The following is a 26,164-nucleotide window of genomic DNA, read 5'->3' on the forward strand; positions in this document are numbered from 1 at the left end:
AGCACCCCACCCCACTCTGGGACGCCCTGACAGCGGTCAGTGTGACACCAGTCTTGGTTTTTGTAAGAACATTATCTCAGGAAGAGTTGATTCTTAGGCCTGTCATAGAAAACAGCCCTCCTTGTATCTGTCTGTTCTGAACATGGGGACAAGTTTATGAACACACACACACACACACACACACACACACACTCACACACATTCCCATGTAGTCCAGTCTGGGGACACACAGACACACACACACACACACACACACATTCCCATGTAGTCCAGGCTGGGGACACATACATACACATACACACACACACACACACACACCACACACACACACACACACACACACACACACACACACACACACACACACACATTCCCATGTAGTCCAGGCTGGGGACACACACACACACACACACACACAGACACACACACACACGCATTCCCATGTAGTCCAGGCTGGGGACACATACACACACATACACACACATACACACACACCACACACACACACATACACACACACACACACACACACACACACACAGAGACACGCACACAGATTCTCATATAGTCAAGGCTGGCCTCCCTCTGGCCTTGAAACTTCTGAGATGGCCTTAAAACTAGTAGTCTTCGTGCCTCTGTCTCCTGAGTGCTGGGATTACAGATGTTCACCACCACATCTGGTTTATGCGGTGCTGGGATCCATCCCAGGGCACGGGGATTCTAGGCAGCCCTCTACCATTTGAGCCCCAGACCCCATCTCTTTGGGTCAAGTTCAGGAGGGTTATTTGCTCTGGGCAGAGCTGTCTGGATTGAGATCACCAACGGTTATCTAAGGTGGCTTTTGTCACTCTTTCCTGCTATTGTGAACAGATGCCTTAGAGTTTGCCCTGGGGGACCCATCAGCTCCGCCCACTGACATGCGTTTTCTGTTGGTGACTCTGTTAGAGCTTCTTGGATCTGGTGATTGAACTGGAGAAACAGAATCTGCTTGCTTCAGATGAATTGCGTTTACTGGAAAAATGTCTGAAGAACATCCACAGGATAGACTTGAAGACAAAAATCCAGAAGTACACGCAGTCTGGTAAGATGTTGTGGCTTCTCAGCGGCCTTCTGCACCGCACTGGGTGCCTAGTGGGAGTGGTCAGTTGACGACGTAGCGGTTGCATGCATGGCTGAAAGGTTGAAACAGAAACTGAGCATCCCAGGCCCCTCCGGCCTACGCCAAGAGGTCATGTTCCTTTATAGTCTTCACACCCCACTGCCCCAGCTCCACTGGCAAATCTCCTCCCTCTGAAAACTGCCACCAAGCAGTTCTTAGCCGTCTGCTTTTAAAAGACGCCTGTATCTCTGATTTCAAAGGGCGGAGAGGCTGTGAACGTTCAGGACTTTGAGTGTAGGCTGAGCCCTGTTGCCTGGCTGTGTGTTGGACCTGATCACCACCATCCTTCTCTGGGTGGTGTCACGAGGTCTGATTGATTATTGTCCTACACGTGTGCTGTGTTTCATTAAACCTCATGGAAAAGGACACTTTTGGTTTCTTTCTTTGGTAAAGAGGGCCAGCCTTCTCCCTTACCCCACCTTACCCCTTTCTCTGTCTTTATAGGTCAAGGAGCAGAATCAAATATGAATTCTCTTCAGGCTTCTCTCCCAAACTTGAGTATCAAGGAGTCATTGTATAATTCAAGGGTGAGTCTGGAGCCAGTGTATGGAGTATCAGCATGAACCAGTTTCAGACATGTAATGACAATATATATCTCATTTCATGTGTTGTAATACCTGAACAACTTTTTATGATTATAAACCTTTGTAATTTTTAAATAGTGTATTTGGAGAATTTTAAGGAATAAAAAACAAGAAAATCATTCATGTATCTATTACCTAGGTACAACTACTGTAAATATTTTGAGGAGCTTTTTTTTTTAACCTCATTCCTATGTGCATTAATAAATGTGTCTATTTATATAATTTAATATTTTTTCATATTTTGTTTCTTTGAAGATTCAACTTTTAAAATAAAAACTGATAGGATGCACTTATCAGTTAAGTGCCCCTAAAGAGATTTTAAAGTTGTGTCATCTTACTACCCCATAATATTCATGTCCCAGTTCCTTTCTGTTAGGGCGACTATTCTTGACCAGTTTCCTCTATAACCATGCAGAGGTAGTCTACCCACATACAGTGTCTTCTTTTGTACAAGTGGTAGCATACCACGCCTACTCTTCTGTGCAGAGAATTTTTAGACATTGTTCTAGATGGTTCATATGAGATTGTCTCTATTTAATTGCTATTTTATTCTTTTGAATGATTCCTCCCTCCTCTGCCCCCCCCCCCAGTTGTTTTCTTTTGAGACAAGATCTCACCCAAGGTGGCCTGGAATCCATTATGTAGCCCAGGCTGGCCTTGAACTTACACTGACCCCCCCCCCCCCACTTCAGTCTCCTGAGTGCTGACACAGGAAGCTCATGGCTTCCATTTTCTGCATGTACCTGATTGTATTTAGTTCTTTCTTGCTGGTGTATAGACTGCCTCCATTCTTTTGTTACTAGAAACAATGTTACAAAATAAATATCCTTATTCTTAACCTCTTTGTGCATTTCCTTTTTAAAACAAATCGTTAAGAATATTTTGCTTCTTTATTTTTTATTTATGTGTATGCATGTGTGCCTGCAAGAATTTATGTGCACCATGTGTGTTCAGGGCATCAGACGCCCCTAGACCTGGAGTTACGGGCAGGTGTAAACCACATTGTGGGTGCTGGGAATTGAACACAGGTCCTCCAAAAGAGCGGGGTCAGCACTCTTAACCTCTGAGCTGTCTCTCCAGCCTCCCACTTGCCTCTTTCCTGCCAATGTCTTAATAATTTGAAAATTGGCAAACTTTTATTGAGTGATGCAACAGAAGAGGTTTCTTTTTCTAGTTGAGGATCATAAATGCCTCATGGTCTTTATGGTTGTGTTCCAAGAAGCACAGATCGCCTTGTGCTTGTGCCCTGGCTAATCTTTTATCGTGAGACCAGTGGTAGAATATTAATCGGACCCCATGTGAAGTCATGTGCACTTTGAGGTGGGCACTTAGACCAGAGTGCAGCTTTGTGGTTGAACTATAAACACTTCTATAAATATGTACCATGGAAACATCATAGCTGTTTTATAACCAGTTTCTTGGAGAACACTAGCGGTAGGAGCTAACACTAAGCAATAGACTTGCAAAGCTAACTAAATGGCTGGTAAGGGTTGTACTGTCCCCACCCACACAGTCAACAGAATCAGGATGTGTCCATCTAAAACCATAGTGACTGTCCACATCTACCTCCTGCAGGCCACGCCTGGCCTGTGCTCATCCCACTGTCTCCTGCTATATCTATAAACTACTGCTTAGGGTCAGCTTTTAATTTGTCCTTCTTGTCTCTAGCACTAAGTCACAGTACAACCCTTTAGGATTTTCTGAGCTCTTTCTCCCACGACCTAGTTCTTATAGCTCTCACTATCCGTCATTCTCACATCAGACCCTTCCACGTGTTTCTATTCTGCGAGCGCAGCCAAGCATCTTCACTGTCTGTGTAGCCTGCTCGGAACCCAGCATGCTTTGTGCTTCATTTCCCTTGACACTTGCCGTATCTAGCATGTGACCTGATCTCTCTTAGTCAGCAGGCACTAGGACATGTGACTCTGATGACTTTCTCTCAAGACTTAGGAACTGCCTATATAAATGTGTTATACTTGGATTCACAAAGCCGACAAAAGTGCTTCAGAAACTACAGTGGCATTCTTGCCTGACAGGAGAATCTGAGGAAGTGCAAAATCAGAAATGTTATGAGGCTGCACTGTGATGCTTTGAGAGGCTAGCTTTGATTTGATCCCTTTTCAATAGCACATAAAAGTGGATGTGCCTCTGTTTGGGGCGGGGTGGCAGTGATCAGGCTGAGCCATGGATTACTGGGAGGGGCACAGCGTGCATGTCTTCAGTTTACACACAGCCGTTCGTAGCCTCAGATGCAGTTTAGTGGGTCGTGTACTTCTTTCTGTGGTCAGGATAGCTAAACAGGTAAGCTGCTGATGAAATATGAATGGTCAGCCAGTGACATCTTACCGAGGTCCCGTGCTCTGAGAGGAGAGAAAGGTCAGGTCGGTCTTTCAGGAGTGGTTTATGCAGAATTATTGATAGTCAGGAATCATATCCACACATCACTGATTTCATAGCTCGGAAATCATCTTTTAAAAAGCCATAATCGGACATTACTTATTTATTTAGTGGTGCTGCTGGTTGGACCCAGGGCTCTGGGGATAGACATTTGTAAAGCACTTCCATGCGTGTGATACTGGGCTGGGTGTCAGTGAATATTTAAACACCATAAATACTCCTTTTGGCCGAGGCTGGTGAAGTGGCTTAGCATTGAAGAGCACGGGCTGCGCTCTTAGCAGACCACATGGTGGCCCACAGCTGTCTATAGCTCTTTCCAGAGATCCAATCCATGGACACCAGGTACATACACACAGACACCTAGGTACATACACAGACACATATATGCGTGCAAAAACAGTCATCAACATTAGAAAACAAAACTACCATATACATGGTAGATCCTATTTTTTTAAAAAAGGTTTTATTTTATTTATGAGCGCTCTACCTGCATGTACACCTGCAGGCCAGAAGAGGGCATCAGATCACATTATAGATGCTTGTGAGCCGCCATGTGGTTGCTGGGAATTGAACTCAGGACCTCTGGAAGAATAGACAGTGCTCTTAACCTCTCAGCCATCTCTCCAGCCCCCGTACCCTTCCTCATTTTTGCAGCTGAAGAAGTGGGTAGGGAGGTAAAATGACTCACTTAAGGCTACCTGAGAACAAACCGGCAGGGGCAGGATTCATAGGCAGAGGTGGATGGCCTAAAACTCACACTTGTAGCCGTGCTGTGCTTTGCCCCTGTGCTAACGGAATAGATTAAACGCCAACTAGAGGTCCCGGTGCATTCTAGGGTGGGAGGGGACGTCTATAACACCTGTGCTGTACTGTAACGGCTACCTTAGAGCTGTTCTGAGGCAGTCTAATATGCACGTTCGATATAGTTCCTCCTTCAAAAACGTTTTCATTTCTTACTGGGAGAGTGATCTGATCTTCGACAATACAGTGTGGGATTTATGGAGTTAACAAACAGTCCCTGAAGTTCATTTTTAGGTAGCCGTGAAGGTGATATTTTTATTTTCCACCCCCCTGTGTAAAAATATTGAGCTATTTAAAGAGGTGTAACATAGTGCACTTCTGAAGGAGCTAACAGTGTGACCTTCTTTTTTTTTTCTTTCTTTTTTTTTTTTTTAATATATATTTGAAGCTCCAGAACGGGCAGAGAAAAGAGCACAGATTTGTGGAACCCCTTGGCGTTCAAAGTAAGCCATTGACATCTTTTATCTGTTCTTCATAAATGCTTAATAACCTAAGTGCAAGGAGATGAGGTGTAGTTTAGTGAGAGAACACTTGCCTGGCATGAATGAAGCCCTGGGTTTGAGCTCCAGCACTGGGGGAAAAAAATCTACACATCGCTGTGTGGGGTGGCCCATGCTTATTGACCTAGCTGCCTGAGAGGTTCAAGCAGGAGGAGCTCTTGTGCCCAAGAATTCAAGACAAGCCTCCTTAGCAGCAGCATAGTGAGACCCTGCCATCTAAAAAAAAAAAAAAAAGAAAGAAAGAAAAGCAAAAAGGGGAAAGTTCCATTTTAGAGCTGGCTGTGTCTTTTATCCACATATTTTAATTAAGCACTCAAGGAGCAGTAAACACATACTCCTTGACACTTCTGGTTGCTCCCTGATTTAGCTCATCCAAATCTGAATAGCACCGACTTCCTCAGGTGCAGTGCCTCAGCTGGACTTGGAGCCATGTGACATTTGTATATATAGAACGGGGCTATAACTGGACTATGTTAAACCACCGTTAATAAGGCACGTGGAACCACATAGCAGCCTCGGGAGGAAGAAAGGCTAATCTGTATGCTCTGGAGAAGACAGTCTCTCTCTCTCTCTCTAGTGAAAAGAAAAGGAATGCAATTAAAAGACTGTTCATTTCAACTTGCATTATCTCTCTCTCTCTCTCTCTCTCTCTCTCTCTTTCTAGTTTTTCGAGTCAAGGTCTCTCTGTGTAGCCTTGGCTGTCTTGGACTCGCTTTGTAGACCAGGCTGGCCTTGAACTCACGGTGGGTGATCTGCCTGCCTCTGCCTCCCCAAGTGCTGGGATTAAAGCTGTGCCACTGTGCCCAACTCTGCATTTATTTGCATATTTATTTTTATATTTTTATGGGGCTGCGGGAGGTAGAGACAGAACTTTGCTGTGTATCCCTGGCTGGGCCGGTATTTAGGATGTAGCTCAGGCTGACCTCAAACTCATGGCAGTTCTCTTGGTTCAGTCTTCTGAACACTGGTACTACAGGGATGTCCTACCGCCTGGCTTATAACATGATTGGGAGTGGGGGAGGCATTTCTTTGTTGTACTGAGGCCTTTATAAAGTGAGAGTCACGACTCAGCCTAATACTGGTGAGGTGGCATGTGTTTCAAGCCAACATGAGCAGGACTTTATGTCATGATGAGGGAGGTGGGGGATGGGGAGCAGGGGAATGGGGGGTAGGGGGTGGGGCGGCCTACAGTGCTACCTAAGGCCTTTGAACCTGTTGTGTGCGCAGTGAGGGGGCAAAACATGAGTGGGGCAGCCGGAGTGCTTTCGGTGCAGTGGCGCCCTGATGGGAAGGAAGCCTTGTGGGTGCAGCTTGTGTAGCCTGCAGGCTGCATGTGCTCCTGGAAGCTGAGAAACATCTTATCCCGACTCGCCAGATGGTGCAGCTCACGCCTGCTGCCGCTCCCTACCCAATGTTCTTCTCTCCAGCGAAAACTGTTGAGAAGGGAATTAATTCCTGAAGTGACAGCCTGTTTGTTAAAACACTGGCGAGGCGGAAGAGTTAGCACTCTGAATGCTGTTTAAAGTGAAAAAACCGGGAGACCCGTCTGGCTTGCTTAGGAACGTCAAACCAAATGTGTTCTTTCCACTCTGATCCTATCATAGTTTGGTCCCGGTGAGTGCTGGAGGCTCCTAGCACCTGGTGGCACTGTCAGGAAAGCCACGTGTCTGCTTTGAATGGACCTGACTCATTAATAAAAGGAAAGGCATTCGGTTAAATTGGCCTTAACCTAAGAAGCTTAAGATAATGAAGCCGCTGGGCGTGGTGGCGCAAGCATTTAATCCCAGCACTGAGGGGCAGAGGCAGGTGGATCGCTGTGAGTTCGAGGCCAGCATGGTCTACAAAGTGAGTCCAGGACAGCCAAGGCTAACACAGAGAGACCCTGTCTCGAAAAAGAAAAACAAAGTAATGAAGCCAGGTCAATTTGGACTCTTCCAACTGGCTCCTACTGAAAGATCATGATGGTGACCCTTTCCTACTCAGGCTCCTTCTAAATCTTCAGCTGAGACGACATGTCACTGCGATAGGCATGTCACACTCATATTTTATAAGGAAAAATAGTTTGAGTATGTGCCAAGGGAACAGCAGGCTTGGCAGTAGCCAGAATACTGTCTGTAATGCATCTTGTGGGGTTTCTTTTCTGTTAAAATGAGCAATGATTGTTAGAAGGGAAGAAAATTAAGAAAAATCCCCCCCTAATTTCATATACCAAAGATAGCTACAGATAGCATTTGCGTTACTTTGTTCTGTTGTTAATTTTTATTAGACAGGGTCTCATTACACCGCTCAGGGAGGCCTTTCGAAACCACCCTTCTGTGAAGTACTGGATTTGCTAATTACCCTTTAGAAACTTACATGCTTTTATTTCTATTCTACTAGTGGGGAGTCAGCCCAGACCCTCAGACATGCTGTTCAAGTGCTCGGGGTTGATTTAAACCTCTGATCTTTATCTAGATGTATACACACTTGTCCCTCAGTATCTCTGGGTGATTTGTGTCAGGATGCCCTGTGGGTACTACAATCTGCAAATGCTCGGGTCTCTTATATGGCAGGTGTAGCATTTGTGTACGACCCGTCTTCATCCTTGTCTACATCTAAACCATCTCTGGGTTACTTAGCTTGGTACAAAGGAAATGCTATAGTTTTTGTACTTTATTCTTTATGGAACAATGACAAGAAAAATGTCTATATGTGTTAGTCTATATTAAGTACATATTATTTAATTATCCATTTAAAAGTAAATATTTTGCTTAGATATGTCAAATGCATAACAATCATCTTTAGCCTTTTAAACATTGTAAAGTATGTAATTATGTGTATTGTAACCAACTTCATGCTTGTTACTTTTAAGTTTTTCCTAGCCTGGGCCATTGTAAGCAGTCAGTCAATAAATATCTTTGGCATACTTTTTTTTTCAATTCATGATTTTTTTTTATTCTTTTTTTTTAAAGATCTATTTATTTATTATGTATACAAATCTCGTTATAGATGGTAGTGAGCCAACATGTGGTTGCTGGGAATTGAACTCATGACCTTTGGAAGAGCAGACAGTGCTCTTAACCTCTGAGGCATCTCTCCAGCCCTAATTCATGATTTATTACTTTCTTAAAACTTCTAGAAGTGCCAGGAAGTGGTGGCGCACGCCTTTAACTCCAGCACTCGGGAGGCAGAGGCAGGCTGATCTCTGAATTAGAGGCCAGCCTGGTCTACAGAGTGAGTTCCAGGACAGACAGGACAGCACAGTGAAACCCTGTCTTGGCAAACCAATAAACCCAAATCCAAAGCAAAACCAAAACCAGACTTCTAAAAGCACAATTTATCTTAAAGGGTATTGCTAGTTACCCTTTAGAAACGTGTCCCAGGGTCCAGCGAGATGGCTCAGTTGAAATGCATGGGGACCCAAATCCAGTCTCGGGTACCCATATAAATAAGCTGAATGCAATGGTGCATGCCTGTAATTCCAGCACTGTGGAGACAGAGACAAGAAGATCCCCGGGGCTTGCTGGCCAGCCAGCCTATAGGAGTTAAGCTTTGGATTCAGAAGCTGGGCGTGGTGATGCACGCCTTATTCCCAGCACTTGGGAAGCAAAGGCAGGTGGATCGATGTGAGTTTAGGGCCAGCCTGGTCTATGAAGTGAGCCCAGGACAACCAAGGCTACACAGAGACACCCTGTCTCGGAAAAAAAAAACAACCCAACAATAACAAAAAACAAAAAAGCTTTGGATTCAGTGAGAGATTCAATAATAATGATGATGATGATGATAATAATAATAATAATAAATTAAGAAAGACAGTGACATCAACCTCTGGCCTCTACATGTGAAAGCAGGGGTTCTTTTCACCTGCACAGTGCATGCATATGCACAAATGCACACATACGTGCACACGCACATACACAGAGAGAGAGAGAGACAGAGACAGACAGACACTGGTTCAAAGAGTGTGGTAGCACAGGACTGTAATCCTAGCACTCATAAGCTGAGGCAGGAGAGCAAGCTTGAGGCCAGCCTGGGCTACATCTCAACAACCCACCTCTGAAACAAAAATAGGCCAGCCTGGGCTACATCTCAACAACCCACCTCTGAAACAAAAACAAACTCAAAACAAAAATGATGACAAAGACAAACAAAACAAAAACAAAACAACCCAATTTACACCCCCACCCCGTAACCCCCAAATCTTACAGACACTGGGAAGGTTGGTTTTTCTCCTTCCCTATCTTTAGACGTCATTTCTCACTTTGCGCCTTGGTGGTGTGACAGCTCCTCGGCACTAGGGTGTGAGCCAGCCCTTTTGTGGCTTCAGAACCTAGTGTTCCCCCACTTGTGCAGGCTGAGTGACTCATCGTTGTGCGGCAGGGTTTGCCGTGGGCTCCCCAGCACTTTCCAGGCTCGCTGAGCTCTGTCTTGCCGCTGACATTTCATTCCGTCATCTTCCAGCATCACTGAACTATGAAAACATTGGCCATCTGTTCTGTACATAAAGCACATACATATGCCCCCCTGCCCGCCCCTCCTGCATGCTCCAAGCCTGTTTCTTTTAGATGTTGCCCATAGTTTTGGCACACATAGGAGAACCATCGGTATATAGAGTATATAGTGAAGTGACATTTTTGAATTTTTCTTGTCAGGTTAAAAACTCACCAGCCACCTGGTGGTCACCTGGAGGAGGAGGGTAAAGGGCTTACTCTCACTTCATGGGTTTTCTACATAGCCCTGGGGCAGCAGGGCTCTTGAGTTTTCCTTTGGGTCAGGCTATTCTAGGTGAGGTTGGAACTTTGGGCTGGAGAAAGAATTAGTAGGTAGAAACGGGCAAAGGAAAGCAGTCGTGGTAGAAAGAACTCAGCCAGCATGGGCCAGCTTAGCTCTGCATTGTAAACGATTCTCTCTCATCCCCCAGGAAGACCAGTGAAGACTTCCATCCCGGAATCAGGAGCTTTTCTGCCTCCGGTAAAGAATAAATCTTCTGATTTGGTATTGTATGCGTGATATCCACTAGAACTCTGACATCTCAAAAAACAAGCAGACAAAACTGTTCTTAAAAATCCTTTGTGACGACTGGGTCCCTGAACATAATTCTGAGAACTTATCAGCTAGGAACCTTGGGTTTAGCGAAGAAAGCTGACGTCCAAGTGGGAGGCATGATGCGCTTTGGGATGCAAGAAATTCTCGCCTCAACCAGGTAGCCACTGAACATACAAGTGACACTTGGCTCAATCATGCCCTGGCTTTTGTCTGGATTGACAACCTCCTCTTCTTAAGAGGGGACAGTGGAAGGCTTCCGTTGGTGCCAGCTTAGATGGGTATCTCTTGTTGCTGCGTTAGGATTCTCTGACAGCACGACCCATCTTCCTTCTCTCTTTCAAATTCTCTTTATTCCGCAAAGCTAAGACACATGTAAAGAGATTACAATCCTCATTAGCATCGAGTACTGAAATAGCTGCTTGTCTTAAGCGCATTGCCGTAACAGAGGAGACATTTGACATTAATGGGAGACGTCAGCTGTGATGACTCTAGGTTATATCTGTCAAGTGATTCACCTGCCAGAGGGATGTTTAAGACAATCCAAAAGGAGAGACGGCTCCTGAGTGAGACCTTAAGGGAACAGAGAAGCAGCCAACGTCTCTAATTAACCCTGCCTTTCCTTCTAGCACATACACGAAGAGAGTTACCGGATGCAGAGCAAGCCCTTAGGAATCTGCCTGATCATCGACTGCATCGGCAATGACACAGGTAGGTGTGGAAGCCACAGATTAACTGAGTCCTCCAGTATGATCATAACCAAGCAAGATGGCTTTGTCAGCATGGTGCACACTAACTGCAGTAACAAAGCTCACTCCATGACGATGCTTGCTTCTCTGTCATGTCATGGTCTAGTTGTGCATTGGGCTGGGAGAACTTCTTAGTCCATATGGTCAGTCAGTGCTCCCATCATCCTTTGAGGCCTTGGAATTTTCTGTAGGGGCCTCTGTATGTGATGGACAGGTGAGGGAGCAGAGGCTGTGTAGAGGATCTCCTCTCAGATTTTGGAGACCAGGCCTGAGAAGGATGTGCACCATCTCTACCCACTTCCTATTGGTCAGTACTTAATCAGGTGGCTGGAGCTAATTATAATGAACATAGATAAACCAGTCTAGCTATGCGTTAGGAGGAACAGTGGATGAACTTGGGGGACACAACACATGTTATAAGTTATGGAAGTCGGTGTGACTTTAGTCTCACCTGTGCATCCTGGGTAATGTGACTGGGGTAGTCCTGGTCTGCAAGAGACATTTATAATGAAAGACATATTATCACCCGGACAGACTATGAAAGCCTTCCTGGGGGCCATCAAAAATGCGTTGTCTGTGTTAACTTAGAGGGCTGTGGATAGTGTTTGAGCCATGTGCCACTTGGATCTGCTCTCCCTTTGATCGACCTATGAGCCATCACTGTTTGGATCTGAATGGTCTTCCTCGGTCGTTGGATGTCTGACGCAAGCTGACTCACTCACTGGTTATGCATCAAAAGAGGAGAAGAGACTGGAGGCCTGAAATAACACTCCTGTAATCATCCATCCCTTCTTTTAGAGGAGCGATCGCTGTGGTTCATGACTTTTGTGCCTCTCGACACTCCTTAGCGTGAGTCAGAGAGGTGACATGCTCGAAATATTACCATGGGGGGTTGTGTGAAAAGAGAGTCTAAGAGTAGGTCATATTAGCAAGTATGAAACTGCATTTCCCAGGATTTCAGCTACGGGCCCACTTTCTGTTGTCCTATTTTGGTAGGTGTGAGAAACCTGTCTCCTTAGTATAGAGAAGTGTCCTTTTCTTTTTGTGATGGTTTGAATGAAAATCACCCCATTGGCTCCTATGTTTATGTCTAGTCCCCTGTTGATCATTGTTTGAGAAGGAGTAGGAGGTGTGGTCTTGTTGGAGGAAGTGTGGCCTTGCTGGAGGAGGTGTGGTCATATTGGAGTGGGTGTGGCCTTGTTGGAGGAGGTGTGATCATATTTGGAGTGGGTGTGGCCTTGTTGGAGGAGGTGTGTCACTGGGGTGGGCTTTAAGGTTTCAAAGGCCCACACTAGGCCCAGTTTGCTGCCTGTGGATCAGGATGTAAGGCTCTCAGCTGCTGCTCTAGTGCCAGGCCTGTCTGCTTCCAACCGTGATAATAATGGACTAACCTTCTGAAACTTGAAGCAAACCTCCAATGAAATGTTTCCTTTATAAGAGCTGCCTTGGTCATGGTGTCTCTTTACAGCAATAGTTTTTTTTTTTTTTTTTTTTTTTTTAGAAGTAATCCACTTTATTTTTCTTGTAAAAACCCTTATGTGGTAGCCACAGCTGGAGCCTGGGTCCTCTGAACAGACACTCTGGTGTGGGTTTTCACAAGATGATCAGTGAATTCCTGATAAGGAGACTTGGTGAACACAGTTTCTTTCCAGAGGTCGGGTGTCAGGTAGCTGTAGGTCTTGGAAATGGCATCAAAAGTGGCCTTGGCAAAGTTGCCCAGGGTGGCAGACCCTGAGTCTAAGACACCATTTTAGCTATTAGCATCCACAGAAGAATGAGGAAGTAGCTTCCCAGTGAATCACTTCCTGTTCTAAAGGACATTGTGGGATTTCCCTTTTGCTTTTGATTGTGGTTGGTCTTGTTTCGTTCATCATCAGGACCTGGCTAAAAGACACAGCTTTCTGTGTTGTACCTACGTTCATATTACGAGACTCACAAAGATCAAGTCACAACCTGCTGAAAACCAAACAATGTGGTTATTCATGACCAACACCCAGGGCGTGTGCTGAATTCTGTTCCTGAGTTGTGAGCTGGGGCTAAATGCATACCTGTGTCTCTACAGTTATAGCTTCGGAGCTGGGCCCTACCGTGTGATTGCCCAGATGTTAATAATCATGGTTCTGTCGTATCTTAGCTTGTGACCTGGGACAGTGTCTCTGTAGACCGAGGGTTAATAACAGCACTTGCCTCATGTGATGGTTGGGAGTTTGCGTAAAGTCATAAAGGACGTAGGACAGTGTCTGGAACAAAGCGCTAGCTAATGTTAGTTTTCTTAGTTTGTTTAACTGCAGTGGAGAACTACTAAGCCGTAACATGCTGTGTTTTAGCACTTAGTTCATCGAGTCTGCTCTCAGATGAGTAAGGGGCCTGAGGACTACGCTACGCTCTGGGTAAGTGGGGCCATATACCCCCACATGTGGTGGCACGGTTGAGTGGAGGTAGTTACTCTGGAGGGAACACATTTCAAGTGGAAATCTCAGAAAGTAAGGTGGAAACATCTGGGTTGACCTCTGTCCTCAACACCGGTGTACATTTGTACATGTCCATGTATACGCTCGCACATGGCACCCCTCCCCCAGACACACGCATGCACAGAATGGCGCTCCGGGCAGCAAATGCTCAGTGTGGTCCTTCCGAGGTCAATATCTCAAAGGTGGAGTGTGTGGCTGGAGTGGGCCTGGCCCTACAGGAAAGGACACTTTCTTTATCAGCTCATTACGGCTTTTTTCTCTGAGAAGCAGGGTTGTTTTGGTTCATACACCCTTTGCCTTTGAGAGTAAAACAGACGGTTGGATCAAAGGCCACTTAGGAAAGCTCCCAGCTCAGGTGGCTAGTCAGTAGGTAGGAAGCAAGACGATGTACCTTTGCTCAGATTGTCTCGCGCTTTGGTCAGCTGAGAACTCCCAGATCCCTTTGTGAGGCTCAGAACAGCAGAAATGCATTCTGTTCACACACATCGCTGTAACCCCCAGCTCCCTGTCTCACCCTCCTGGCATTTCGCAGCGAGGACTCTAGGAAGCGGATTGTGATTCTGGGAAAAGCTTTTCATGGCTTTTTTCCCATCTTATTAGAACAAGTGCCCTTCACCTAGAGATATTGTGTGGGACTTCCTCTATCTGGTTGATTTTTCCAAGTGGTTAATGTTTAGCATCTGGCTGCTGTGCAAGGGTCACATAATACGCAGGCAGAGAAGAGAATTGCCAACTGAAATGAAGGCTCTGAACCTAACCCGCAGCCACAGGGTAGACTGACCATCATCAGAGCTCATCGTCTGATAGGCTGTCCCGTGCATGGGCCAGGTCCTTTGCTGATGGCTTTGCGTGGGTAGAGCTATGTGATCCTAGGACTGGGATTCTGAAACTTGTCTCCAAAGCCCATGTGTTTAGTCACTGGTGTAAGTTCTACAGCTGATCTGTGTCACCAGCAGCTGGGCAAGTGCCAGGCACATAGGTACTCGGTAAGTATTTACTGAAGAGGTAGTGCTGATAGAATGGAATCTTCTAGTAGCAGCATGTTTTTGAAGACTAGTTCTTTCAGTTTAAAATTTAGTATAATCTCTTGGATTCATTTTCTCCTTCTAACCTACCGTCCCTCCAAACACAGAAAATCAGACTTTAACTAAATACTATATCATGCCCCTCCCCCAAATACTTACAGGCATATTCTTCTCTTTGTTTATTAAATGCTTATTAAGGACATTTTACAAACAAAGCACCATGCTTGGCCCAGCATGGAGCACATATTGAGGCGGAGTCTGGTCTCAGAGCCAGACACAGTTACTTTTTGGTAAATTATTCTTGAAAAGAATCCCTAGGGGCTGGAGAGTTGGCTCAGAGGTTAAGAGCACTGTCTGCTCTTCCAGAGGTCCTGAGTTCAATTCCCAGCAACCACATGGTGGCTCACAACCATCTGTAATGTGATCTGATGCCCTCTTCTGGCCTGCAGGTGTGCACACAGATACAACACTGTATATATGATAAATAAATCTTTAAAAAAAAAAAAAAAGAATCCCTATAGTCAATGACCTCTTCTTGGGGTGAATAGCAGTACTGGAGGATGTTGGCCTCATTATGTCTGTTTGAGAGAGTTAAAGAAAGTATCCATGGTGTCCAGGCAACCGTGTCAGTGACCTAGCAAAGCCAGGCCTGTTCTGGGTCCTGGTTGGCCAGCTGTGTGCTAGCCTTGATCTTCCTACGCAATACAAGGCCTGGTTTAAGGCTCTGGCTGTTTTGAGGGAATCCTGTATACATGACAGCCTATGCAGATTTTTTTTTTTTTGTAAATTTATTTTTATTTTTTTCCTATCTTTATTTACAAAGAACACAACTCTGACACGGACAGAAATGCCAACACACTCCAAAGAGTCTATTAACAAAGATAACAACAAAACAGGAGGGCAGTGGGACCCTTGCTAACCCTGGTTTGTAGCCCACACTGAGGAACCACTGGGAGTGAGGCCTTGGGTAGGACATCTCACCTAAAACACAGGAGACAACTTGATCTGGAGGACACAACAACTCCCACAAGGCAGGGAGCAACACCTTTAGTCTCTCAGCATCCTTAGACTGCCCTGTTTCAAAGACAATCCTAGAGGGATGTAGAGTAAGGCAGATAGTGCCAGCTGCGGTCATACATCATGTTCCCGTGTGGAGCACACCACAGCCAAGGTTTAATCTCATGAGAATTGCTCCCTTGCATGTCATTGGCATCATATGGGCTCCCTTGGCCGCTTTCAGTTTCAAGCCCCAATCCTTGTGAAAAGCATTGTGTCTTGCTCTATGTGCGGATGGGGTGGACCGTCTGACAGCTCCCAGGCATACAGTTGCCCATCAGCTTCCTTCTCCTCCACAGCAAAGCCTTCTTTTTCCACACCTGGGCTCTCGGCACGGGTAGGAATGGCATTAGGGGTGCTCTGGGCTCCGCTGGAGTTTCAGAGGTTTAGTTTATTGCCACACGACAGGGCGACATGGTGGCAGGCATGGTTCTGGAGAAGTCGTTGAGAGCTGCACCCTGATCTGCAGGCAGGGAAAACATTTGTGGACTTTAAGAGGAAGAATTTTTCCCTCTGCTGCTGTTTTTGTTGTGTTTAACTGACTAAGGCACTCTTTCTGGCAGACACTGCAGTTTCCACTGTAGGGTTACGTGAAGAACTTCCTCTTCCTGCAGTGGCAGGCTAGGGCTTGCTCTGCACCTCCTTATGTGGTTTTCCAGCAGAGCCTTGAATAAACATCATTTTCTTGTAATAACATTTATATCATAGAAAAAGTTCTGCAAGGGGAAGTGGAGTACTCACTATGATCTTTGCTCATGGGGACAAGGAGCAAGTGACATCCCATGCAGTAGAGGGACGCTATGTTCCTTTGGAGGAGCGGTAGACAAACCCTGTGGGCCCCTCCTGGGTCTCAGTGCAATGAGGATGGTTCATGTCTGGGAACAGGAGCATGAGATGAGGCACTCTTTATTTTCTGGGCATTTCTATCCTCTGATCCAAGCAGATATTTACTTAAAAGCTTAACATTATTAATGAAATTTCCCTTTAAGTCTCTCACTTCATCAGGCCTATGTCCAAGGTGTACTTTAGAAGTATAGGTCGCCGGGCCCTTGTTGGAGGGCCTCTTACTTTAGAGTTTAAAAAGATAATGTGGTACATGTGCCGGGGTTCAGAGTAGCCCCTTCAAATAAGTATTTTGATATTTCAGTTGCAAGCTCAACGGATATTCACATGATATGGGATAGGCCTCTTCAGCCCCTGAAAGCCTTTACCAGAAAGTTAGTTGGGAGAAAAGAACAGAAAGTTGTTGAGTGTTGTTTGAGGTGCTAGAATTATAGATCAGGTATTATGGGATGTAGATCAGCCTGCCTCTGCCCTCCGAGTGCTGGGATTAAAGATGTGCACTGCCGCGCCCGGCCCTTTTATTCTTGAGACAGGGTTTCTCTATGTAGCCATGGTTATCCTGGAATGAAGTCACTCTGTAGACCAGGCTGTCCTGGAACTCACAGAGATCTGCTTTCCTCTGCCTTCTGAGTGCTGGGATTAAAGGTGTGCACCACCACCACTCAGCAATAAAGATTCTTAAAAAGTAGTTTATAGCTTTGACTGTATTACTGGAGCAGCACGGCCATTGGCTATACGGCAGATGGTCCTGCTCCCGGCCACCTGTTGCCCGGCCATCTGTGGATTTTGTTCAAGGGCATGGGTTAGGGGACTTTCCTTCCCCCCCCCCCCGCCCTGGTTTTTCAGACTCTGGCTTAAATCACACCCTTTCCCACAATGCCTGCCCCAGTTCCTGAGCCCACACCACCCTGTGTTTCTGTGGCTGCTTATTTGTCCTGCGACCGTATTGAACTGTGAGTGAGATGTTTCAGCCATCGAGTGTACTCATTTGTAACCTTATGTCTTCAACGAGGTTTTACAGTCCTTGACAGACAGGGACTGTACTGTGTTCCTTGTCACGGCTTCCGGTAAGATAATGAGGGGAGCTTAGTAAAATACAAGTTTCGGGGCACAGCAGTTTGTTCCCTTCCCAGGTGCACAGTGTATACATCTAACGTCCCATAAAGAAGCCACAAACACCATGTGGCTGCTTGTCTGCCACCTGCCACACCTCCATGTTTGCTCAACTCTGTTTTATGGCTTAGATTGCTCAGTGGGTAAAGGTGCATGCTTACAACTGTAAAGCCCTGAGTTCAAATCCCTAGGTCCCAAACAAACATTACACATAGTGCATGCAACCCCAGCCCTCCTATGGGGGAAAGAGCCTCTGGAAGCTAGCCTGACACACACAGTGACAGAACAGCAAAGAGAGCATCTCAAGCAAGATAAAAGGATGTGCACCCCCATCCCCCAAGGCTGGCCTGTAACTGCCAAATGTGCACGCACTTAGAGATCCATTTTGGCCTTGCCCTCCTGGCCTTTCCTATACAATATTCCCACCCTGCGAATTCCAGCCCACCTCGTGTTTTGCACTTATCTTGGCTTACGGAGGGCACTCAGTAACTGATTGTAAGTAGACTGGCGAGGCATCTCCTCTTATTTACTCCATATATTTATTTAGAAAGTGCCAAGACGAGTCTGCTTATCCAATTCAAAATGAGTTTCTAAATTTGTACGGTCCTGGCAGTTTACTGAGTTAGCGGTAGAGCTCCCAGCCCCGGGAGCAGTTACTGGCAGCCTTGCACTAACTGCAAGACCAGGGAGTGATCCATGGTTTCCACAAAGCAGCTGGAACTACTGAGCTGTGTCTGGGGGTGGGGGTGGGGAGTGGGGAGAGCGGGGTTTCCAGGGTGGGGAGAAGGGGAAGTGGGACTTCTGTATTTTGTTCAACTTTTATTTTCCAAACCTGGCACCCCATTGTTCCTTCCTGTATTTGTCAGCTCTAAGCCACACATGGAGTCTGTCTGCCCCATGGCCATTTTAATTTGGGATAAGGAGACTTCCATTCAAGTCATCAGCAGTGGCACTTACAAAGAGATGCATGGCGGGGGTCCCTGATTTAGAGGTTGATATGGCTGCCTTCATCTCCTTTAACATTTGTCACTTAGGCTTGAATAGATACAGTTTGTAAACGTCTTTACAGAAACCCCACTGGGTCCTACCATCTTGGTCTAGGTGTTAGTATTAGTCCCATTTCATAGATGAGCAAATGGAGGCTCTAACTTACTCAAAGTTATGCAGTCCTCACTCCTTACAGCCCATAAATCAGACAGGTCTAACGCTTGCCCTTGCTGGCCCAAGAAGGAAAGGAGTGTGCATGTGCATGCGTGCATGTGTGTGTGTGTGTGTGTGTGTGTGTGTGTGTGTGTGTGTGTGTGTGTAGGGGTGGGGTGGGGGGGGGAGGTGGGGTGGGAATGGGTGCGTGCATGTGTGTGTGTGCATGCATGTGTGTGTGCATGTGTGTGTGCATGTGTATGTGGTGTGTGGGGTGTGTACGTGTGTGGGGTGTGTGCACGTGCGGTGTGTGTGTATGGTATGTGTGTGCGCGTGTATATGTGTGGTGTGTAGGTGTATGTATATGTGGGGGGTGGGGGGTGTGCGCGAGTGTGTATGTGTGGTATGGGTGTGTGTGTGGGTGTGTATGTGGGGGGGGCTGTGTGCACACACGCATGCATGCACCTGTGTGCCACTCCAGCTGGCATCTTTGCCCCCCTGGCCTTGCGGTCTCATAGAGGAAACATGGTGTTAGTGGGAAATGTCAGCTGTGATGACTCCAGGCTGCCTGCTGAGGGACTTCCCCTCACCAGGGGTGTGTTGGAGGGCTACTCTTGTTTTGTCCCAAGCCCCATACAGATTCGGGGTTCTTCTTGGTGGTGTCTGTGCCCTTTGGGACCTTTACTTTCCCCTCTTATGTCAGGGAAAAATTTTCTGCATTAGATCTTAGTTGCTCGTCCTATTCTTAGCCGCTCTGAGGAGGCTGAGACTTGAAAAGATGTAGGGAGCAAGATCTCCTCGCGTTTGCTCCCCTCTCGCCCTTCACCACCCTGCTGTCTGCCCGCTGCAGCGTGACGGGATGGCGCCACTGAATCTAAGGAGAAGGAAGGTGCTAGAAGGCACGAAGCTGCCTTTGGCCCGGTCAGGAAGCCCCACTGGGCTTTCCGGCAAGGATTTATGAAGGAAAGACTTTTATCTATCATGAAACCGGTTTTAAAGAAAGCCGGACAAGTGAACGGGAGAGCTTTGGAACCGGCATTTCCCTGTCTCCTTCTGCCCCCTAGAGGAGAGAGTACGCCACAGCAAGAGAAAGATGCTTTAGGAATGAGCTAGCAATGGAGCTGTGGCCCTATAACCCGGGAGTTGCTAGCCCTGCAGTGCTAACAAGCTACCTCTGTCACCTTTCCTCAGTAGACTAGTTAAAAACACAATTAAGAGTGAAAAGCAGAAAAAAGGATTTTTATTCAGTGTGGCCACGTTGGGAAGGGGAACAACCAGGTTTGGCGCCCTCTAGGGTCCTGCTGTGAGTTAGGGTTACATAGAAGGCAGAAGGTCTACATAACTAAGCTGTCCCGGAAAAGGTCCGGCCCCGCCCATCACCACCGACGGGCTCTAGTCTTGCCTGCAACTCTGTCTGACTAATCACCACGCACCAGCCTTTGCCTTCTCTCAGCATGAGATCCCAGGGGTAATTCTACTGCCTTGGGGTCCATTGTTTCAATGGTCCATCGTTGTCGGGAGGGAGGGGTGCATGCGTCTTCACTTTAGGCTATCTTCATTTGTGCCAGCTGGTTATAAGCTGCTCTTGTTTTCCTGTCCTGGACCCACCCAGGTATAGTTGGGAGATGGCTAGGGTGGGCCACCCAGATCTTACAGGGAGCAGAGGGGTGTCTAATGGCTTATCAGCAGCCTGTGGGTCATGTCCCCCATTTCCTGAGTAAGATGCTCTCTAGTTGTGAGTTTAATGATGTCTGTGCCTTTATATCTCTTCAGCTATCCTGGAACTTACTTTGTAGACCAGGCTGGCTTTGAACTCAGAGATACACTTGCTTCTGCCTCTTGAGTGCTGGGATTAAAGGCGTGAGCTGCCACAGTCTTAAATAAAGATGATAGGAGAGGGCAAAAGACTTACATGGTGCATTATTTACCTAATGATGTGTACAAGTCAGTCTACAACTAAGCAAACTATTCCTTTGATTATGTCTCGCACAGTTTCTATGGGGCAGGACTTTGGGGACAGCTTTGGTAGGCTTTTCTGGCTTAGAGTCTATGGTGGGAGCTCAGACTCCATGGGGGCCAAGTGAAGGCTTGAATGGGATTGGAGGAGCCATTTGTAGGCCATTCGTTGTCTGCCTGGAAAGCTGACGGATGTTAGTGAGAGGCTCCAGTTGCCACATGTGGCCCTCTGTGAGCCTTTGTGGGCTCTCATGATACGCTACTGGTTTCCCGAGAGTCAGCCATGTGAAAGTGGGACAAAGCCAGGCAGAAGCTGTGTCCTTTTTATTCAGTGCTAGGAGTCAAATGCAAGGCGTCCTGCATGCTAGGCAGGCCTCCTTAGCTAGTCACGTCCCTGATTCCCAGGTGTACAACTTTGACCATTTAGGTTTGGCAGTCACGCACAGACTTCTGTTGCACAGTTCATTAGAGAGCCAGCAAGCCTGGCTCACAGTCAAGGAAAGAAACGTCACCCATCTTTGTAAGGAAGGAACGTCAAAGACTTTGTGAACATACTTTAAAACCACTTCATCTTGTGCAGTGCAGGGCATGGAAAGTTCTAGTACACACTGTGTACAGGTGCTGTTTATAGACTGGAGATTCAATTTCAGACATTTGAGCGAGTTCTCACCTGCCTGGTGACCATAGCGGATCATTGCTTTTCAAAGCTCTGCTCCTTTCTCCTCTTTATTTTGTCCCTCCGTTTCTCACCTAAGCACATGGAAGACCAATTGAGAATTTCCTCCCTTGAATTTACAGTTTGTTTGTGGTTGGCCAAGCTGGGTGGGCAGGAAGGCTGGAGCTGTGAGCCTGCCTCGTCTAAGAGAATCAGGACTGCACATGATCCCAGCTGGTGTAGAGCACTGAGGTCGTGTCACTTGTCATGTGACCTCCAGGCACTGAGGATGTGTGTCACTTGTCATGTGACCACCAGTTGGTTTCTCCCCCTGGACCCTTACTGAGCAGGCTCAAATTATATCAGGCCTCTGTTCTCAGCAGGAGCTACAGTTACTGCTGTGTGCTTTGGCTCTAACACGCGATTGGCCTTCTGGAAGTCCACACTTCAGGAGAGGGATTAGCATTGGTGACAAGACACAAACACAGATCCAGAGAAATGGATGGGCACTCTGAGTGGCAGATACTTTCTGAGTCTCTGGGTTTAGGGCAGAGCAGTTCTGCCCAGCAAATTAAGAACTGGAGGCACTGATCAGATAGGGATGGCAGAGCAATGGGTAGTATCAACGGATGGAGAGTTTTTGAGTGGGGAAAGAAAGAAATTCCCATTTTTTTTATTATGACAGATATTAATTGATTTAAGAAGCCGTGTTTCAAGCCGGGCGTGGTGGCGCACGCCTTTAATCCCAGCACTCGGGAGGCAGAGGCAGGATTGTTGTGATTTCGAGGCCAGCCTCATCTACAAAGCGAGTCTAGGACAGCCAAGGCTACACAGAGAAACCCTGTCTTGAAAAACCAAAAAATAAAAAATTAAAAAAAGAGAAAGAAACTGTCCTTCTTCTTCTACTGAAGACAAACTGAACAGATGAGAAAGAAGTAGACTTGATAGGACCTCTAGAGCCATAGAAACTTCTAGAAAAAGGGGGTGGAGGGATGAGAGGAATCTTTTAAACAATGGAATAAGAACTAATATCATTTATAATAGCACCAAATCTTTATTTGTATTGTTTAATCCTTACAGTATTCTTCCTGGTTGATAGCTGTTAACAATTCCATAGCTTGAGCTAGGAAGACCCACCTTTCTCACCGTCCCGCTGTCCAAGGTCAGGATCAGAAAGCAGGTTTACCAGCCTTAAACTTGCTCTTTCTACTACCTTACACTGCCTTTCATTCTAAGGCAGGATCTCTGGAGAGTAAGAGTGGAGCTGGGCAGTGTAGAAATGATCGCGACTCAGCTCTAAGGGCCTCTGTGTACGTCCACAGCAAGTGAAGGGCGCCTATAACCCATGCTGCCATTTCTGCTGCCATTTGCATCCCCACCTGGATTTGCACTCTGCAAACATGTCCCATCCCTATTGACTGTGAGGAAAGAACCTTTTGAAGAACCTTCCACTTTGCTTTGGTTGACCAGACAACAGCTTTGTTCTTTCTTGGTTCACTTGCATTGGGTGGGTTCACTTGCATAGGTGGCCGGTCACCTATGCCGGCGGCTGTGGGCAGAGACAGTGGTGTAGCAGGGAGCATGCTTTGGGAGAAGCCTGGCACACAGAGTCACACGTTTCATGTTTTAGTTGCTTCTGCTTTGGGAGGCCTCAGAGTAACATTACACAGAAACAGATATGTAGTGGGGACTAGGCCATGCCAATAGTCATGTCACTTCAGCGTTGTTTTCTGTTTGTTTCCTGCAGAATATCTCCAAGAGACCTTCGCTTCCCTGGGCTTTTGTGTTCACCCTTTCTTGTTTCCCAGTGCAAAAGATATAAGCCAGATTCTCCATCGATTTTCCCATCAGTCCCAACATGGGGACTATGACAGCTTTGTATGTGTTCTGGTGAGCCGAGGAGGCTCCCAAAGCTTGATGGGTGTAGATCAGCTTCACTCCGGGTTCTCCTTGGATTGGGTCAGGAGCATGTTCCTCGGGGACACGTGCCCTTCTCTTAGAGGGAAACCAAAGCTCTTTTTTATTCAGAACTATGAGGCATTGGGTAGCCAGTCAGAAGGCAGTAGCCTGGAGGTAGATGGGCCGGCAATCAAAAGTGTGGACTCTAAGGCCCCGCCTCCCAGCCGCTACATGATTCACCGAGAGGCTGATGTCTTCTGGAGCCAGTGCACAGCAGACGTGTCGCAGCTCGAGCAGCCCTCCAGCTCCTCCTCTGTGTACCTGCAGACGCTCTCCCAGCAGCTGAAGCAAGAAAGGTGAGCCACCGAGCTCTGTGCCCCTGACCTTTTACTCTTTTAGTTTTTTGAGACAGGGTTTCTCTGTGTAACCTTGGCTGTCCTGGGCTCGCTTTGTAGACCAGGCTGGCCTCGAACTCACAGAGATCCACCTGCCTCTGTCTCTGCCTCCCGAGTGCTGGGATTAAAGGTGTGCACCACCATGCCTGGCCCCCTCACCTTTACTCTTGACCGCATGCGTGTTTATCGCCTTGGCACCAAGATGGAGATCACCACCTCACGTTGTCTGACGGACTTCCATAGGACGGAGACTTTCCCTCCGCCATTATAGCTGCTTCAGGGCATGACATAGACTCAGCACAGTTTATGGACACTTCGCGTTAGTAAGATTGTAGTTTGGATGTATTTCTTATAGTCTGCTAACGTGTTAAGTTTTACATAGGCGTGTATTACAGAAGAAGTGTAGTGCATTCACTGTCAGTACAAGCACTGGTCTAGTTTCAGACACGGCTCCATTGAAAGTTTTAGCTTTCAAAGATAAAGGGATGACTGTAAACTTTTTTTAAAAAAGATGTATTTATTTATTACATAGACAATGTTCTGCCTACATGTATGCCTGCACACCAGAAGAGGGCACCAGATCTCATTATAGATGACTGTGAGCCACCATGTGGTTGCTGGGAATTGAACTCAGGACCTCTGGAAGAGCAACCAGTGCTCTTAACCTCTGAGCCATCTCTCCATCCCAACTGTAAACATTTCTGATGTTTACTAGGAGGAAGGAACCATCACTGTCCTGGCTTCTAGTTAATTGAATGAAGCCACAGTGTCTTTCAATTATAAGATTAATTGGCCTTTCAAAAAGAAGTTTCCCCCCTAATTACAATGGATAATAACGTTTCTGAGCTACCAGTCAGATGCTTATATTCTGAGGACTCAGCTGTTGCTTCTAGCTTTCTCTCCCCAGTCTCCTCAGTGGTGGCTTAGCAGGGTATGTGGGTGCTAGGAGTGGTACAGCATTCCAAAGTAGATGCTCCAGGGGCTAGGGGTAGCACTGGCCTTTTACAGCCTTCCTGTCTTTGCACAAGTGATCCAAGTGGTTTATTCCCTACCTAGTGTGTTCTCAGAATAAAAAAATTCATTGTCTCTATGGAAGGAAGCTGACCACTGGGCCAGGATGCCGCCAACTAGTTTGGGTTATTTGATAAACAACTTACAGAGCACTTAAAAAGGGTGTTTCCAAAGATCTTTAATACCCGTTGGCTCATTTCACCCTGGTGACAAGCTGTCTTCTCTTTGGTGTTTGCCTGTCATTACATTTTACCTGTCTCACTTCCTCTAGGAGGCTCCCACTAGTGGATCTCCATGTTGAACTCATGGACAAAGTATATGCCTGGAACAGCAGAGTTTCTCCTAAGGAGAAATACTATCTCAGCCTGCAGCATACTCTGAGGAAGAAACTCATCCTGTCTCAAGCATGAAAACCTGAAGCCTTCTGGGTTCTTGGTATGTCGTCCGGGGTGGCTTGGAGCTGGCAAACCTCCTGATTGCTCGGGAGCAGACCTCGAGGGTTGTGCCTGCTTCTGGTTCTAATGCAAGCCCTTCTTCCTGATTCTCCTGCACGCAGGCCTCAGCCATAAACTGCAGCATGTTAACTCTCTGGCCACTAGGAGAGGCCGAACCCTCCAAAACTATGAGCCAAAGTAAACTCCTCCTCCTTAATCTCCTGGGTCAGATGTTTTGACCCAATGTAGAGAATGGTAAAACATAAGGCTGTTGTTTTGGGGGGTTATCTACCAAACTCTATGTCTAGAGGATGTACATCTAATCATTTAGTAAATTATTAGCTCATTAAGTTATTAGAAGTACCTATTGCTTCAGAAACTATGGATTTCTGTCATTGTGTCTAGTGACCTTTCATATTGTTTCCAAGTTTTGTAACCTAGCTTTTTTGAGACAAGGTTTCTCTGTATAACCTTGGCTGTCCCGGATTCTCTTTGTAAACCAGGCTGACTTAAACTCACAGAGATCTGCCTGCCTCTGCCTCCCAAGTGCTGGGATTAAAGGCACTGGCCTGGCCTATATATAATTAAAAAAAAAACCGTTTTATTATATGTGTTTAACATTCACAATATGATGAGATATTTACATATAAAGATGAAAAAAATGGCTACCTGTGAACACGGGAGAGCTGACCCTGCCCCTCATCAAGTATGCAATGGCTTGGCTAAAGGAGAGCTGACCCTGCCCCTCATTGGCTGCCTGCCGCACTCAGGAAGAGAATGAACACGGTAGAGCCAGCCGTGAGGGCGTGAGAAGGGGAGAGCTCACCCTGGTGCAGGAGAGTGGGTGGACTGATCAGGTCAGCCACCATCCAGGGTTTTGAGTTGGCCCACCCCAACATCTACCTCATCTATGAACTGCTGGAACTTGTGAAGGGGCCAGTCTTGCAGAACCAA

General features: G+C 46.6%; 1 protein-coding gene across 7 annotated transcripts in view; it reads left to right on the forward strand.

The window, feature by feature from the left end:
• The window catches only part of Cflar (CASP8 and FADD like apoptosis regulator), a 64,647-nt gene that overhangs the window by 23,884 nt on the left and 14,599 nt on the right, over positions 1 to 26,164 (forward strand). For 3 of the 7 annotated variants that reach the window (XM_051153856.1, XM_051153859.1, XM_051153857.1), the window contains 7 exons: positions 946 to 1,081; positions 1,604 to 1,686; positions 5,330 to 5,384; positions 10,342 to 10,391; positions 11,093 to 11,174; positions 23,219 to 23,726; positions 25,048 to 25,997. In XM_051153856.1, the coding sequence (XP_051009813.1) occupies positions 946 to 1,081; positions 1,604 to 1,686; positions 5,330 to 5,384; positions 10,342 to 10,391; positions 11,093 to 11,174; positions 23,219 to 23,726; positions 25,048 to 25,186 (1,053 nt within the window). In that variant the 3' untranslated portion in view covers positions 25,187 to 25,997. Of the gene's footprint in view, positions 1 to 945; positions 1,082 to 1,603; positions 1,766 to 5,329; positions 5,385 to 10,341; positions 10,392 to 11,092; positions 11,175 to 23,218; positions 23,727 to 25,047; positions 25,998 to 26,164 lie in introns of those variants that run through there. The other 4 variants (XR_007831473.1, XM_051153858.1, XM_051153860.1 and 1 more) reach the window with 3 other exon arrangements.

Source organism: Acomys russatus, chromosome 12 (genome assembly GCF_903995435.1).
Source record: "Acomys russatus chromosome 12, mAcoRus1.1, whole genome shotgun sequence".
In the NCBI taxonomy this organism is placed as follows: domain Eukaryota; kingdom Metazoa; phylum Chordata; class Mammalia; order Rodentia; family Muridae; genus Acomys; species Acomys russatus.